At 34.8% G+C, this 17,582-nt stretch overlaps 1 protein-coding gene across 13 annotated transcripts in view; it reads left to right on the top strand.

Annotated features, from left to right (window-relative positions):
• The window catches only part of EHBP1 (EH domain binding protein 1), a 384,386-nt gene that overhangs the window by 174,098 nt on the left and 192,706 nt on the right, over positions 1 to 17,582 (top strand). For 9 of the 13 annotated variants that reach the window (XM_043982710.1, XM_043982717.1, XM_043982708.1 and 6 more), the window contains exons 8-10: positions 1,188 to 1,292; positions 2,067 to 2,189; positions 11,706 to 11,958. In XM_043982710.1, coding sequence (XP_043838645.1) covers positions 1,188 to 1,292; positions 2,067 to 2,189; positions 11,706 to 11,958 — 481 coding nt within the window. The remainder of the gene's footprint in view (positions 1 to 1,187; positions 1,293 to 2,066; positions 2,190 to 11,705; positions 11,959 to 17,582) is intronic. The other 4 variants (XM_043982716.1, XM_043982715.1, XM_043982718.1 and 1 more) reach the window with 1 other exon arrangement.

Genomic DNA, 17,582 nt, shown 5'->3' with positions numbered 1-17,582 from the left:
ACAAACCATAAGTTAGTACTCAATTATTTTAAATAATTGTGTATGACCCTAAGCAAGTTACTTAACCTCTGTTTGCCTCAGTTTCCTCATTTATAAAATACGGATAATAGTAGCACCTCCCTCACAGGGTTTTTGTGAGGAGCAAATGATATAATAATTGTAAAGCATTTAGCACAACTCTCTACCACAGAGTAAGTGCTGTATGAATGTTAGCTGCTATTATTATCATTATCCCCAGTATTATTATTGAAATACTTATTTGTTAGTGTTTTGTTTTGTTTTTTCTGTCTTAATGGTCATCCTGTTGCATAATTTTCTCAATGCCTAAATTACTCCTGGGTTGTAATATAAACAACTCTGGAACCTGGTGTCATGTCATAATTAATATTCCTTTAAAAGGTGCTTAATTTGTAACCAACTAATAAGCTAGTCTTTTTAAGCTTGTAGGACAACCTTGTAAGTAACCTTAAAAACTCAGGCAGTATATACCTTGTGAAAAATTTTATTTGGCCCTTCAAATTTATTCTATCTACCTTTAGAAGGATTCTGCCCACCCATTCTTTCCTTTAAAAAAATATGCTATATCAATAAGCTTAAATGAGAGGTGACGTCCTTTAAGCAATACACTGAGTTTTCTTAACAGAAATTTCTGTGAAAAATCAAGGAAAAGAGAAATATAAAATATAAAGTGCTTTTCTAATTTTTCTACTTCAGTCTTGATTTAAAAAAAAAAATCCCAGGATATCAATCTATGTTAATTTACATAATTGATTTAGAAATGTTCTTAGAACATTTAGTTTAATTCCAAATAATATTTTATACCACCTGAAGTTTTATATAAAATTTAAATTTTATTCACAAACAAAAAAAGTAGTGACTCATTCTAGAAGCCAGTTTTAACTTCTTGGATGATTGTCTTTGTTTGATGTTGTGCTCATTTGCATAGTCTTTATGTTCTAGTAGTTTAACTGTAGTGTGCTTCTTTTTCAAATTCTGAAACAGTTAATATTCTAATACATAAGCATATGATAGAGCACAAAAATAACACACTTTGAATGGATTCTCTTGATTAACAAAATGTCTTTTCTCTTTTTTTTCCTCTGTCTTTTTTAATAACAGCATGCTTCTACTGCTTTTCAATTAAATGACCTTACCTTACATTTGTCTCGACTGGCTTCTGTTTACAGAAATTGTAAACCAGTTGAATGCTCTGAGCAGCTTAGATGAAGATCAAGATGACTGCATAAAGCAAGCAAATATGCCTTCAGCTAAATCAGCCAGTTCTTCTGAAGGTCTATGAGCTTACCCCCTTTCTTTCTGTTTCTGATTGCTTGTATTTATTGTGATCTGCTACTTCTTGACTTGTGCCTAGGTTCAGCTGTCAGTTTTGTCTTTGTGCTTTTTCCTTGAAGGTTCTGTTTAGTAATTTGTAGTGCACCAAAAGGAAGCAATATAGCAATCCATCACCTTGGTGATGGCCTCCTCACAGGATCTTAGCAGATAATGATTTTAAAATACCTTATGAAATTATGTATGCTTGGCCATTTATTTATGTGTATATGTTATTGATATGTTCTTTTAAAAGTATTTTCTTATGCTGAATGCCAAAGCCATAATAAGGGATTGTAAATAAGGGATTTATTCATTGTTTTTAACCTTTTAAACTATTTCAGTATTTATTTATTGTGCCAGCTTAGATTGGAATTAAAACTGGAAAGGACCTTAGAGATCATTTAATAAGACCCTCTTATTTTATAGGAGAGGAAAGAAATCCAGAGAAGTTAAATGGCTTTCCTCTTGCCACACACAGGTACTAGAGTAGAGCCAGAATTGGAACAATTAGGGAAAGTGTATCCTATTTATTGAATTTCTTTAACATGAAAACGTTGGTGTGCTACAAAATACATGAATTATTTCTGCCATTGGTAAAATACCATGTATATATACATATATTATTGTTTCCAGGAACTGTTAGTGTGAATTTTCAGAATTTAAAATGTTTATTGTGATCACAGTTTATTCACAAAACTATGCCTTAATGAAGAAATCCTTAAATTTATTTTTAGAACTTATCAACAAGCTTAATTTTTTGGATGAAGTAGAACAAGATTTTACCACCTTGAGTTCAAATCCATTTGGTGATCCTGATGTAGCTGAATTAAACCCATTTGGAGATCCTGATTCAGAAGGTAGTAAGTTTTTTTTTTCTTTTTTATGTCTATATGTTAATATTAAATGACAGATAAGTTTATAGGATTATATCATTGTATATTGTAATGAAGAAAATAATTCCAGTAACATAGCAATCTTGTATAATATCTCTTTTAAAAATGTATATATAATAGTAAACTGAATTTTAGTTATTTTATATTTATGTTTTAACTAGGAAGTAAAGCCTTGATGTTAATGATAATAGTTGTACCAGGGTAAATGGGGAAATTAATACTTAATATCAGTGCCTTTTAGCTCTTTTTCAAATCTCAGGGACTTTAAAAGGAGATTGTAGTTGATGATAGAAACCTGCCATAGGAAAAACTAAATTGCAGATTGAGGGGTCATTCTTTTAAAATAATATCTTATTCATTCATTTCTTTCTCTCCCTCTTTCTTTCCTCCACCACCCTTCTCAAAAATCAATAAAAATTTCTGCCTCCAAATCATGAGCGGTTTTGTAATTAAATATAATAATTAGGGAGAAGGCTTTAGAAATTAGTGTGAAGTCTAAATTACAGAATATTACATAGTATATTTTTAGTACTCCTTTTATGATAAAATATTTGTCATTCAACCATGATTCTGAGAACAATTGTTGCAAACAATAGTGAAGGAAACCTTTTGATTTTCATGTCAGCTATTTGTAAATAACTTCTACAGTTCCTTAAAAGGTTTAAAAGTGATGTGTGATTCAGTAATTTCAATTTTCCCTGTACCATTCTTGCTTAAATGGTTAATCTGTGTAATAAATACTTATCAAGTACTAATACTGGATAGGTAGACTTCTACATAGCTCTTGTCTGGATTGCAACAAATTCCAAACTAATGGATGTAAATTAACATAAAATATGTTTCATTTATAGGATATGCATTTTCTATTACCCCCTTAGACTGTAGAAATAGAAGATACTTGAAGGACACGTTGCCAAATTTTTTTGTTGTTGTTTTGTTTTGTTTTGTTTTGTTTTTTGGTGAGGCCATTGGGGTTAAGTGACTTGCCCAGGGTCACACAGCTAGTAAGTGTTAAGTGTCTGAGGTCAGATTTGAACTCAGGTCCTCCTGAATCTAGGGCCAGTGCTCTATCCACTGCGCCATCTAGCTGCCCCGTTGCTCAAATTTAAATCCTGCCTCAGATTCTCCCTAGCATGTGAACATTGGTAACTTACTTAACCCCTCCCAACCTACAAAGATCAAAGAAAATAATATGGAGTTTTTTGAAACCTTAAGCATTATATAATAGCTCTTATTGTTATGAAGAATAACAATACTGATAATAATATAATAAAAACTTGAGCTGAGGCCTTATTGATTCCTAATCTTGTTCTAAGATAGTCGTTTTTCTCACAAAGTGGGCCCCAATAAGAGACTGTATAGTTTCATCATCTCATTCTACATTTTAAAATACTGAGGTCCTGTGACATTGAATAACTTGCTCAGTGTCCTACACTTAATGATGAAAAAAAAAGGAGATTAATCCTATTTAATTTTAATCAGTATATGTTATGTTAGAATAAGGCTCCTTGCAGTCCAAGGATGGAGTTCAGGGGGACCTGAATAGGAGGGAAAAAAAATACATCTTTATGTTTACTGATTTTTAGTTTCCTTGGAAATCCTTTGTATTTAATTTAAGCATTTAAAAACATCATTCTCATAAGGGGTCCATGTTTCACCAAACTTCCAAAGGATTCCACCACATGAAAAATGTTAGGAACCCCTATGATAGACCAAGCTTCCAGTTTGCCTATGAGATTATCGGATCATCATATTTCAATCTAGAAGGGAACCTAGATTCATCTAATTATATTCCCTTCAATTTACAAATTTAGAGATTGAATCCCAGGTAATTTATTTATTTGTTTGTTTATTTTTTGTGGGGCAATGAGGATTAAGTGACTTGGCCAGGGTCACACAGCTTGTAACTGTCAAGTGTCTGAGGCTGGATTTGAACTCAAGTCCTCCTGAATCCAGGGCCTGTGCTTTTATCCATTGTGCCACCTAGCTGCCCCTAAAGCCTAGGTAATTTAAATGACATTGTCCACAAGGGTACAAAGGTAATCTTAGTCGCCTAAGGACAAGAATATTTTGCCTAAATGTTTGGAAATAATACTTGAATTCCTTATTCCATTGTAGAACTTACTGTATTAACTCTAAATGATTTTTATAATAAAAACATCCATGAACCAGAGTAGAAAGGGAAAAACCATAATCATAACCTTATATCCTCTTTGTATCAGCTAAGAGAGCTAATAGTCATAGTTCCAGATTGTTAATCAGACTTGTAGGCCTAGGAAAAAATATAGTTATCAATATTATTTTTTGTGTAAGATATTGTTCTCTTTGAGACATAGCTATTTTCTATTCTTGTTAATAGTTATCTGATATACATATGTTCATTTAAAATTTTTTATGTTACTTTTCAATTAATTAACACCACCATGCTGAGAAAGAAAAAGGTACCAAGATAGTAATGATAATTCAATTTATTTTTATAGTTCTGAATTTCCTTTTTTTAAAAAAAAAATCTGCCCTTTCTCTTCACTTTGTTTAAAGGCTTCTTATCTACTCATTGACATTTTGCACTTCAGTGGCTCTTTTAAAAACTTATTACATGTGTTTGTAAGCTTTTGTGTGAAATAATCTTACCTTAAACCCTCTTTTGTTACTGTTATATCATTTTCCAATGTTGCTTTATAGTTTCACATGCTTTCTTGCTTTCGGTTTTCCCAAGTGTGGTGATTATGTTTGGATCAATTTTTGCTATTTTCTTCACAAATGTACAAATAAAATCTTATTTCCATTGACTTAGCTTTGTCAATTTTTGGTTTGTTTTTCACAACATATACCAAAAAGACTTTATTTTTCTTAATGTAAATAAAAAATTAGACATTTGTATTTTACAGCAATATGGTTATTGCCATTGCATATTACTGTGATTAAAGGAAAATATTATGAATGCGCCTATAAAAATAAGGGCCACATCTTTCCCTTGTGTTTTTTTTTCTTTCTTTCTTTTTTTTCAGGGAGGCAATTGGGGTTAAGTGACTTGCCCAGGGTCACACAGCTAGTAAGTGTTAAGTGTCTGAGGCCGGATTTGAACTCAGGTACTCCTGACTCCAGGGCCGGTGCTCTATCCACTGAGCCACCTAGCTGCCCCTTTCCCTTGTGTTTTAAAAAAACCTGTATTTTTCTTAAACTTATGCTACAGTTTGTAATACTTTTTAATGCTAATTAACTTTATAATGAGAAATTATTTTTCAAGGCTCATAATCAAACTCCAGAGAATTTGGATCCAGAAAATATTTTTAAAAGTCAACATAAAGACAAAATTCAATTTTCTGACCTATGATATACTATCATGATGTTTAAAAACTATTCAACTTTAAGATATATAAGACTCCACCCCACAATATATCTTTATCAAATTTTAAAACATATATGTACATAAGTTTAATTGGATAAAATTCTCAGAAATGCCAGTTCTGTATCAAATATTTTTCAGAAGGAGAATTTCCAATACTTGTACTTTCATCCACTCTTCTATTGATCTTCAGTCTATACCATTTACCCTTTAACCCCATGTCCCTTAGGACTTTTGTTAGGTGAGGGTCAGAATAGAGTACTGACTAAAGTACTTGCCTTGCAGTCAGGGGTTCAGTGCCAGTCTCTGAAATTTACTGCCTTTATGATCATCTAAATGTCGCATTTCCCCAGGCAAGGCTTTAGGGAGGGAATTTTCTATAGGAAAACAGAACTGCCTAGGTCAGCCAGTAAACAAAGGTGTTGTAGTGGTTAAAGAGACCTCTGGGTTCTGGGGCAGGGCCCTACTATATGTATTTGAGATTATACCAGGCTTACATAAAAGAAGGCTGAAATCCATTTAGGGCCAGTTCTGCACACTAGAAGTCACTTGAGGCAAGAATTGACTGAGGCCAATGAAAAGTGAATTTCGCAGCATGGGAGAAGACCTGAGACAGCTTTGAGGTATACTCCTCTAGACAATGACCACCAAAGGGGAATCAGAAAATAAGCAATAAGGGAATTGAGGAGCAAGAAAAGACTAATTACCAAAGATCTTAGCACAAAGAAAGCTCAGTTTAAAAACCTCGAGCAAAGCAGGTAAGTCAACAGGGAAGATAACCTTCAGGACATACATCTAAATAAGTCCACACGTCCCTGAATAAATATTGTGAGCCAAAGGAAAATAAATCAACATTTGATGAAGCATAGCACCCTATACATTCCCAAGAGATCATGGAACCACAGGAGGATGTTGCTGAATGATTTGAAAGAGAAATAAGAATTTTAAGAACAGAATTTATGGTATGTATTACAGAAATAATTTGCAGGATAGAAAAATTTGAATCCCTAGGGTCAAGTCACTTCAAAGAAATGGGAGAAAGTGATTTATTGGCACTACATATATACAGAAGCAAATAAGAGTCTTGAAGAAGAGAAGCAAAAATCAGTGTTAAAAGGACAGAGTATCTATGCACACAAAATATATTAATCTCAAAGACAAAATGCATGGAGATAGATAACTTAAGGATCCTAGAGCACAACAGACAAGCCAAAAAATAGGAATATTAGAATGAAAGAAATAATACACGAAACCTGCCCAGAAGTTCTGAGCACAGAAAACAAAGTGCAAATAAAAAGAATCTATTCTTTCCCCAAAAAAAGAAAGAAAAACATTCTGCAAATTCTAACATTTAAATTTAATGATACCAATGATAGACAACAACTTCTGCAAATCAACCAAAAGGCTTTCAAGCATAAGAAAAAGAAATTTTAATTCAAAACAACTATTGTGCACCCACTAGAAATCCCAGGAGGGAATGGAACAGTGTGTTCTGGAAGAGTGAAGAAGCTGAAGCTGAAACCCAAAGTGACACACTTTGCAAACCTGAGTCTAGTCATCAATGAAAAAACATAGACATTCAGTGAAAGAGGCATTTGAAGCAGTTCCCTGTCTTCCCACTCTCCCTCGCAACTAAATACCAGATGTGATCAGAAATGTTATAAGCACTCCAGATAACTGAAATACAAGAAGAATAAAGAAATATAACAATCAAGAAATAAATTACTCCTGGGGTTGGGAGACAGGGGCCAAAGCAGAAAACATTAATAATAACAGTAAAATAACTGCAGATGGTCCAATTAGGAGATTTCTTTCTAAAAGTACACAAGGGAATCAAAGGTAAAAGTTGAACCTAAAAGAAGTGATGTTAGAGGAATAGATTTGAAGCACCATAGAATAAACCTCCCAACACCTGGCCTACAGGTGAATCAGGTGTTTTTGTTGTTTGTTTTTGTTTTTGTGTGGATTAAACTGAAGAATAGGACAACATGTAAAAGAGAAGAGGGAAAGAACACTGAGAGAAATGTGTAATGTATCCTAATCAAGTCTGGAGTAAACAATGAAAGGCAAAAATAACTACTGCAGTCTCTCAGCAAGAAAAGGGGCTGTAGGAAACTAGATGAGATTGCAATGGGAGGGATTAAAATAGTGAACAGGAAGGAGAATTCTTAATTTAATTATGGGGGGGGGAAACGTCCTATTTAAGAACAGTCCCATGGAGGAAGGTAGAAAAATAGTCCGTAATGAGATGTGGACACCTTAAAATGGGTATAATACACAGGGATTTTAGCACTTGAAGAGTGTTCTGCCTCCATGGGGAGATAGGAAAGAAAACGAATGGCACAATTAAGGATGCAGGAAAATTTCTTCCATGAGATAAAAGGAAAAAAATTCACAAGCAAAACTCTAAAACTAGAGGAAAGGGTGACAAATGAGGGATGGAGGGAGTGGGGTTAAGATTGAGGGAAAGAGCCTAAGGGAATGAAGATTCCTTAAAATAAATGAGCAAAACTAACCAAAGAGAGAAAGTCCTGTCTTTACAGAGGAAGAGATAAAACAACAAGAACTTAATTTGGGGGGAGGGGAGGTAACAATATTAGAGACAAATGGAGAAAAGTATATCTTTAAATGTCAAACATGAGGAACAGCCAGTGCAAAGGCAGACTTTAATGTCCTCTCTCAATTTTGAACATATTTAACAGAAAGATAAACAAAAGGGATAATACAGAATTGAACACATTGTAGGAGAAACTAGAGGTAAAAGACTTATGGCATCTGCTAAGTGGGTAAGTGAAAGAATACAGATATTTTTCAGTACCACACTGAATATTTACAGAAAATGACTAGATATTAGGGCACAGAGATGTAGCAAATAAATATAAAGAGGCATAAACAGTAAGCCATCCTTTACAGACCATAACAGTACAAATAGTAGTTCAAGGATCACAAATGATACAGACCGGGGGCAGCTAGGTGGTGCAGTGGATAAAGCACCAGCCCTGGATTCAGGAGTACCTGAGTTCAAATCCGGCCTCAGATATTTGACGCTTACTAGCTGTGTGACCCTGGGCAAGTCACTTAACCCCCATTGCCCCGCAAAAAAAACCCACAAAAAAACCCAAAAAACAAACAAACAAATAAACAAAACTAAATGATACAGACCGCGATGGAGACAACAGTGAAATACTAAATAATGAGTGGACGAACAAATCATAGAAAGAACTAATTATTAAATAAAATTTAAATTAAATAAAAGAGAATGATAATGATGAATGAACATGTTACAATTTCTAGGATATAGCTAAATCTGTCCTTGGGAAGAAAGTTATATACCTGAAAACATACAATAACACAATAGAAAAGCAAAGTATTAAGAAAAGAAACAAATATTTATTAAATATCTACTAGATGCCAGGTATTGTGCTACAATCTTTACAAATTTTATCTCATTTGTTCTTCACACAACCCTGTGAAGTAGGTACTTTTATTATCCCCATTTTATAGTTCAGCCAGAGGGAAAGTGATACACAGTTACTATATGTCTGATGTTGGATTTGAACTTAGGTCTTTCTGACTCCATGCCCAGTTTCCTATCCACTGAGTCCCTTAGCAACCTTGTTTGAATTGAATTTACATTATAAAAAATAGAAAGCCAAAGACAGGCAAAAAAGGGATAAACGTATCCCTATTTATTATATCATTTTATACTTAGAAAGACAACAGCTGTAGCAAAGTTGCAGGGTTAAACAAATAGTTCTCAGAAGAAAACAAACAACTATATGAAAGGATGTTCCAGTCACTAATAACAAGAATCAGAAAAATTCTGAGGTTTTACTTCATACCTTAGAAATTGGTAAAGATGATGAAAACTCAGAATAGTTAATGTGGGAGAGGTGATGGGGCGATAGGCTCATTAGTGCATTGTTGATGGAACTATGAATCAGTACAACCATTTTGAAAAGCTATTTTTTATAACGTGACTAAAATGTCCATACCCTTCCGCCCAAATATTCCAATAAAGGACATACTCCAAGGAAATCATTGATAAAAAGAAAGGCCTCATATACACTAAATATTTATAGTAGCTCTTTGTGGTAGCAAAGAATTAGAAGCAAAGTAAATGGCCCATCCTTTTGGGAATGGGTAAATTTAATGGAATATTGCTACATCGTAAGAAATGCCAAATACGATGGATTCACAGAAGCATGGGAGAATGTGTATGACAAGATACAGAGGGAAGAAAGCAGTGCCAAGACAACAGTATAAAAAATTAGTACAATAATGTGAATGGAAATAACAGCCATAAAGCAGTGAAAAGTAAGTGTTGCAAAACTACAAAAAAAACAAACATCGCCTAAAGAAGATACATCAAAAGATATTCCCGTCTCACTCCTTTACAGAAATCAGAGGTACATTAGTGTGGAACAATATATGTTTTCAGACACTTCTGACAAAATGATCACTTTTGCTATTTTCTTTTCTTTTTCCTTTAAAAGAAAAATATATAGCATGAACTTGGGAGAGGGAGATACCATGAGAAATTCTTGTGATGGTAAAATGAATAAACACCCCCCCCCCAACATATCAGTAAAAATTTGCTTTATAAAGAATAGTTTCTCTGTTTGAATTTCTATTGTTACAGTATTGTAAAATCATATTCTATTTGGAGACTCCCACCAACAAAAATTACTATGTGTTTTAGATAAGGTTTAAATTGATGACTTATGTCTTTTCCTCTATTATTTCAAGTCCTATTGTAGTTCAAATAGTAATATAGACACTAAAGTAATTCTTTAAACTTATTTACAATTGTGTAATTCTAAATGGTTGATTCAACTTGGTCAAACCATTGCTATTATAATTCCTTTTACACACTTTAACTTACTGACACAGTGACTTAGTTTACCCAACAATGACTGGGAATAAGCAAAAATTTAATGTGAAATGTACATTTACTGAACAAATTGTGTAATTTGCCATTGCTTTTTGAAAATCGAAAATAGTAATGAATATTTTTGCTTATAGCAAGTCAAAGGAACTAATAATACATTTTAAGTTTGATATAACTGTTTATTGTTATAGACATAGAACCTAGACTTAAACACTGTCTCTTTCCTATTACTTATAAGACCTTAAATAAAGCACTTCATGTTTCCTGGTTTTTGTTTCTTGATGTAAAATTAATCAGACTAAGTGATCTCTAAGGTCCATTATAGCTCCAAGACCTATCACATGTTTGTATATTTTTTTAAACATAGGTATGAAATCAGTAAAATTAGTCAACCCCTTTAAAACTGTATTTTCCTTTCATCCTTTAATCTCTTAATCCTGTCATAATTCTTTTTTATACTTTTTGTTTATTTATTTATTTAGAATTTTCCCCAAGTTACATGTATAAAGAAATTTTCGCATTGATTTTTAAAACTTTGTGTTCCAAATTCTCTTCCTCCCTTCTTCCCCATCCCCTCTTAAGAACTTAAGAAGTTCAATATAAGTCATACAGGTGCAGTCATGCAAAACATTTCCACATTAGTCAGGTTGTGAAAGAAAACACAAAAAACTTTAAAAAGAGGAACTAACAAAAAAAATTATCCTACAATATGTATTCAGCTAACCCTCAGTTCTCTGTAGATGGATTGCATTTTTCATAATTCCTTCTCATCCTGCTCATCATTTCTTACAGCACAATAGTGTTCCATCCTAATCTCATCCCACAATTTGTTTACCCTTTCTCCAATTGATGGGCATCACCCCAATTTCGAATTCAACTTTTAAAAAATCTCTTTTAGGATACCAACCTAGTAGTGGTAGTGCTAGGTCGAAGAGTACGCGTGTTTTTATAGCCCCTTGGCCATAGTTCCAAATTGTTCTACAGAATGTTTGAATCAGTTTATAACTTTACCAAGAGTGTATTAAGGTCTCATTTTCCCCATATCCCCCACAACATTTGTCATTTTCCTCTGCTGTCCTATTATTCAATGCAATAGGTATGAGTAGTACCCAGAATGCCATAATTTTTAATATAAGATTTATTATTGTTTTAAATTTATATATAACTCAAAAATCCTAAATATCAATATGAAAATATTGATATTATTTGATATATTTTTTCTCTCTTGTAATTGTTTTCATAGAACCAGCTCCTGAAACAACTTCATCTAAAAAATCTGAAGAATCTTTTTATAATGATACCTACAATCCTTTTAAAGAAGTACAGGCTTCACAGTACTTGAATCCGTTTGATGAACCAGACCCTGAACCTGAAACATTTGTTACTATAAAAGATTCTCCTCCCCAGCCTACAAAAAGGAAAAATTTAAGACCTGTGGATATGAGCAAATACCTTTATGCTGATATTTCCAAAACTGAAGAGGAAGAGTTGGATGAGTAAGTATAATTCACTTTAAAATCACCATTGGCTATTAAGTAGTCTCTTATTTAGAAACAATTTTATACATAAGGAACATAAGAATGGACAGTAGAGAAAGCAGTTTGGAGATAATCCACCCCACAATTTTATTTATTTTTTTACCATCCCTTCCTTACCTTTGAAGCAATTGTCTTTTATTACCTGATATGTAATACTTCTGATAGTGATTGACCTAAGGGGGTACTTTTCTTGATATTGATAAAGAGTATGCAAAGGGACCTACTCTTTTATAAGGATATAGGGAAGGACCCTAAATGAAGATATGGAGAGATATCAAGTTACCATTGTCGAAACATATCTTCCCCTCTTCCTGATGTTGCTGAAAGGGAAAGATGTGACCATAGCATCTGTACTTAGAACATTAAATGCATTTTCCCCTAGCAGTAATGTTACATTTGCTAGTTGGTGGTACTGTACAGGCACTGTCAATAGGATTACAGGATCAAAGATTTAGAATTGGAAGGGACTTTGAAGACTATCTAATCCAGCCTTTGCATTTGACTATATATAATGTGCATTATGGGTTAAACAGACTTTGGAGGACTGGTCTTTCAGCATAACCACTTCTTACAGTATTGTTTCTATTTGAAAATGGAAATATTATCTCACAGTTAGGGATTGTAGGTAAATTTTTTTATTGTCTTCACACTTGCTCTCAAAAATATCACTTGTTCAGATTAAGAACCTCTCATATCACCTGTTCAGTCAAGCTGTAGTCTTCCGCCATTGTTCTTCAAAGTCGGTTGCTTTCTTCAGGAAAAGGCCAGGACCACAAAAAAGATTGTACTGAGGCTTGAATGTGTGGAGCCCAACTGCAAATCTAAGAGGATGCTTGCCATTAGGAGGTATGAGCATTTTGAACTGGGAGGAGATAAGAAGAGAAAGGACCAAGTGATCCAGTTCTGAATTTCACTGTTTTCATCTTAATAGGAAAAACATTCCATTCCATTCTTTGGTTTTGTGTTTTCTGTCTTGGAAAGGAAAAGAGGCTTGAGTAAAGTCTCATACTGTGTGAAGCTTTTCCCATGTAGGAAAAGTTCTTGAAGACCTGGCTGAATGTTGTACCTTTAATCATCTACTTAATGAGATTTGTGTCATGAGAGAGCCCAGCTGGACATTTCTGGGAGGCCTTGGTTACTTGGTACTATGGCTAAAATAGTTACTGATAGCCTGAATTCCCAGGAAAATTAGGGATATAAAGATAGGGATAGCTAGCCTATTTTATAGGCTTTCAGCAAATCAAAAGTAATTAATTTACCTTCAGGGGTTGCCCTGTTTTAAAAATATTAATGAAGTGGTTTCCCAGATCTGTTTGGGTTGAAAACTTATTTTTACCCTGTTATCAAAGTATTACCAAAGTGACTTCCCAAATCTATTTGGCCTGAGTTAATCCTCTATGGAGGATTGTGAGATGGCCTGTTCATTGAAAACTGATACTAATTATGTTTAGGGGGTGGGTATGAATGACAGCTGGTCAAGACTTGGAACTATATCAAGAATGAAGGTCATTGTTCCTTATTTTACATCGTTTTTTGTATTACATAAACCCATATTAGGCTTCAGGCCCTCTTGAGGACAGAATGTTTGTCTCTGTCAATCTTTGTATCTTGGCACAGTGTCTAACACCGTGCCTTTCACACTGAACGGTGCTTAATAAATGTTGTCTTCCTAAAAAAATTAAAAAATTAAAAAAAAAAACCTCTCATATCTGTGGGGAGCCAAGATGGAAGAACAAGCAGTAAATCACCATAACTTTCCCACATTCATATCCAAACAACCATAAAATTGTACCCCAAAACAAGTCCTGGAACAGCAAAACCAACAAAAGGATGGGGTAAAACAAAGATCTGTTTCATTTGGATAAAAGGGAAGCGCAGTCTAGGACAGGAAGTATCCCAGTAAGCCAGCAGCAAGCCCCACCTCAGCAAACCAACAGGAGATCCTGAGCCCTAGTGTGGTGGAGCAAGACTGTTATGTGTTCCTACATATCCTTGGGTAAACAGTCATTTGCCAGCAATCAGACCACCACAACCAGACTGCCACATGCTTCAATGTAGCCCTGGGCAAGCAGATAGACACCAAACCTACAAGTGCAAACAGGAAACCTCCAGTCTCTGCCATGTGCTTCAGTGTAGCCCTAGAGAAATCCAGAAACATTCCACTAGCCTCAGCACATGCCAGACACCAGCACTAGGCCCCCTTCTCCGATAACAGATAAGCTGCCAGATGCCTATAGTTTCCAACAGCACCAGCTCACTCCCTCAGCACACCACCATATATGAGGGTCCCCTATGGGCTTCAGGGCAACCTCAGTGCAGTACAGGGTAAATAGCCAGGGCCTTGTAGCCCCTGGCACAAGAAGCCTGAGACTGTCTTCCACCCCAGGAGCAGAGCTCAAATTTAAAATAAAGGAAATAAGCCATAAAAGACAAGCAAAAAACAACAAAAAAAAGAATCTGACCACAGAAAGTTATTGTGGTGACAAGGAAGATCAAGATACAAACTCAGAACCTACAGTCAGACCCCCAAAGAAAAATAGAAAATGGTCTCAAGCCTATAAAGAACTCATGGAAGAGCTCAAAAAAGAGCATAAAAAAGTCACATAAGAGAGATAGAAGAAAAATTGGGAAAAGACATGAGTGATGCAAGAGAATTACAAAAAAAGAGTCAACATTATGGAAAAAGAAAACAGTTGCTTAAAAAGTAGAATTGGCCAAATGGAAAAGGAAGCACAAAAGCTAACTAAGGAAAACAACTTCTTAAAAGTTAGAATTGGGCAAGTGAAAGCTAGTGATTCTATGGGACATCAAGAATCAAACAAACATGCAAAAGAATGAAAAACAATAGAAGAAAATGTCAAATACATCATTGGAAAAATAACTGACCTGGGGAATGGCTCCAGGAGACCATGTCAGAATCATTGGACTACCTGAAAGCCATAATCAAAGAGGACCTGGACAGCATCTTTCAAGAAATTATCAAGGAAAACTGCCCCAATATCCTGGAACCAGAGGACAAAATAGTAATTAAAAGAATCTACCAATCACCTCAGGAAAGAGATCCCAAAGTAAAAACTCCAAGGCAAATTATAGCCAAAATTATAGAACTATCAGGTCAAGGAAAAAATACAAGTGTCCAGAAAGAAAGTATTCAAATATCAGGGAGATACAATCAAGGTTACACAGGATTTAGCAGCTACAATATTATAGTATTAGAGATCATGGAAGATGATATTCCCAGAAGGTAAAGGATCTAGGAATACAACCAAGAATCATCTACTCAGAAAAATTAATCATAATACTTAAAGGGGAAAAATGGTCATTCAATGAAATAAAAGGATTTCAAGCTTTCATAAGAAGACCAGAATTGAACAAAAAATTTGGCTTCCAATACCAAGACTTAAGAGAAGCCTAAAAAGGGGCCAAAGGGAAAGAAAACATAAGAGTTCAATGGAGCTGAACTGTGTACATCCCTATGTGGGAAGGGGTGGGGGGTGGTGGTGAAGTGGTAGACAGAAATAAACATTGTCAAGGAGAGAAAGGGTGGAAGGAGAGTGTTAGGGCCAAATTTAGTATGGGACGAGTTAATTGGGTGGCTCACTGTAATATTGGGGTTCAGAAAATAATGAGAGACCTCTAAGGTCCAGAGTTACCCCTTCTCCAAACTGCCTCTTTTTCAGTTATGTCTCCCAGACTAATAAGAAAGGAGATTAACAGCCTCTTTTCCACAAACAAATCAGGTTTTATTAATGGGAACAATAATACAACACAAGTGGAGTTCATAAAACCAGGTACAATGAGAAAGGGGATAGAGAAAAGGAAAAATATGACCCATTTCAAAGATAGTTAGAATCTAAATCTCTAGGGTAAAAAGGGCCCCAGGTACCTCGAATAAGCTATGCTTCCTCAGCCACTCAGAACAGTTCGGACCCTAAACTTGTTTCCAGCTCAGCTGGCTTAATGAGCCAGCCTCGCTTCAATAACGCAAACCCACCACCACCTGGAGTCTGTAGTTCCAATTAGAATCAGCTTTGCAGTCTCTGCTGGTTATGTTGGAAGATCAAAACACCATCAGCTCCTCTCCCCTCCCCCTCCCCCTCCTCTTATTGCTTTTGGATACATGGTAAAACCAACTCTTCCTCTCCAAAATGGAAGTGATTCCATCCCCATCATAAATGTGGCCTCCCATTGGTCAGGTATCTTGACTCCAGAATTGTTCAGAGGAGGAGTTTGATAGAGTGCCATCCTTCTCATAACAGCATTATAATATGTAATTACATATCTATATTGTCTAAAAGCAGATGAGAAATATGTACATAATCAACAGGACCAAAATTAGGAAAATGTAAAATTCAAAGATTTTTACTATAATTCATGTAGAGTAATACTTTTTCCTGGAATTAAAGAGAAAATTACTTAAATTCAATTCCACAAACAAGTGTTAAGTACCTACTGTGTCTATAAGTCTATCTTACATATTACAAAAATACAACACTGATCTTTTACAATATAAAGGTGCAAAATACATGTACACAAAACCAGTGACATAAGGGTTATGAAACAAGTACAAAAGATAGGAGTAGGCAAACTGCTATGAGAATTTTGAGGAAAGAGAAAATATATGTGTCTGCATTTTACATTCCAGTCAAACTGGCCTTCTCTCTGTTCTCTAGACATAGCATTCAGTCTCCAGTCTCTGTGCCTTTGAATGGTCCAATATTGCTGCCTGAAATATGTTCCCTTTACACTTCTTCACAGATTTCCTCCTTCCCATTAAGATTCAACTCAAGCAGCACCTTCTCTAGAAAGCCTTTTCTCTTTCTCCTAGGCTATTTCCCCATACCACCTTGTATTTAAGTACTTTATATACATTTTGTTTTTATTCTATATATCTATATTTTGTATCTAAATACATAAATATATTTTTTAACACATTGTCTCCTGGATAAAATGTGAGCTCCTTGAGAACCAAGAGGGGCTTTTTCTTTTCACTCCCTCTCTCTCTCTCTCCCTTCCTTCCTTCCTTCCTTCCTTCTGTACCTAGCACAGTGCATGGCACAGAAGTGCTTGTTAAGTGTTTCTTGATTACTTGTCTGGGTCTCCTTGAACACTCTGACTTTTCAGGTTTTCAGTCTGATAAATTCTCATAAACCTTACTGTTAGAAGCAAGCCTAATCCCATCACTCTCTTAGTTCAAGTTTAATATTAGAACTGAGGGAAGCACTCACTAATCAGTGCACAGTTAACAAAATGAGACTTGCTTTGCCCAGTTGCAGAAGAGATATGCAATGAGGATATAACCTCACTTAGCTTCTCTGGATGTGACCTCCCATCTCCAAAATAGAATAGTCACCAGGGAAAGACATGTTGAAGGACAGATAAAACAAAAAATGCTGCAAGTAGCCAGAAAGAACATTTAGAGAAGAATCATAATCCATATCACATAATACTTGGTAAAAAATCTATTAAAGAGAGAGAAATCTTTAAATGGAATAGAAAAAAGTACTGATCCTAAAGTTATAAAACATGAGTTCAAATTTTGGTCCTTATGCACCCTGCCAGTGTGGCTAGTGAGTTGATAT

Source organism: Dromiciops gliroides, chromosome 2 (genome assembly GCF_019393635.1).
Source record: "Dromiciops gliroides isolate mDroGli1 chromosome 2, mDroGli1.pri, whole genome shotgun sequence".
Taxonomy (NCBI): domain Eukaryota; kingdom Metazoa; phylum Chordata; class Mammalia; order Microbiotheria; family Microbiotheriidae; genus Dromiciops; species Dromiciops gliroides.
Note: the sequence above shows the minus strand (reverse complement) of the source record. Positions and strands in the feature narration are given on the sequence as shown.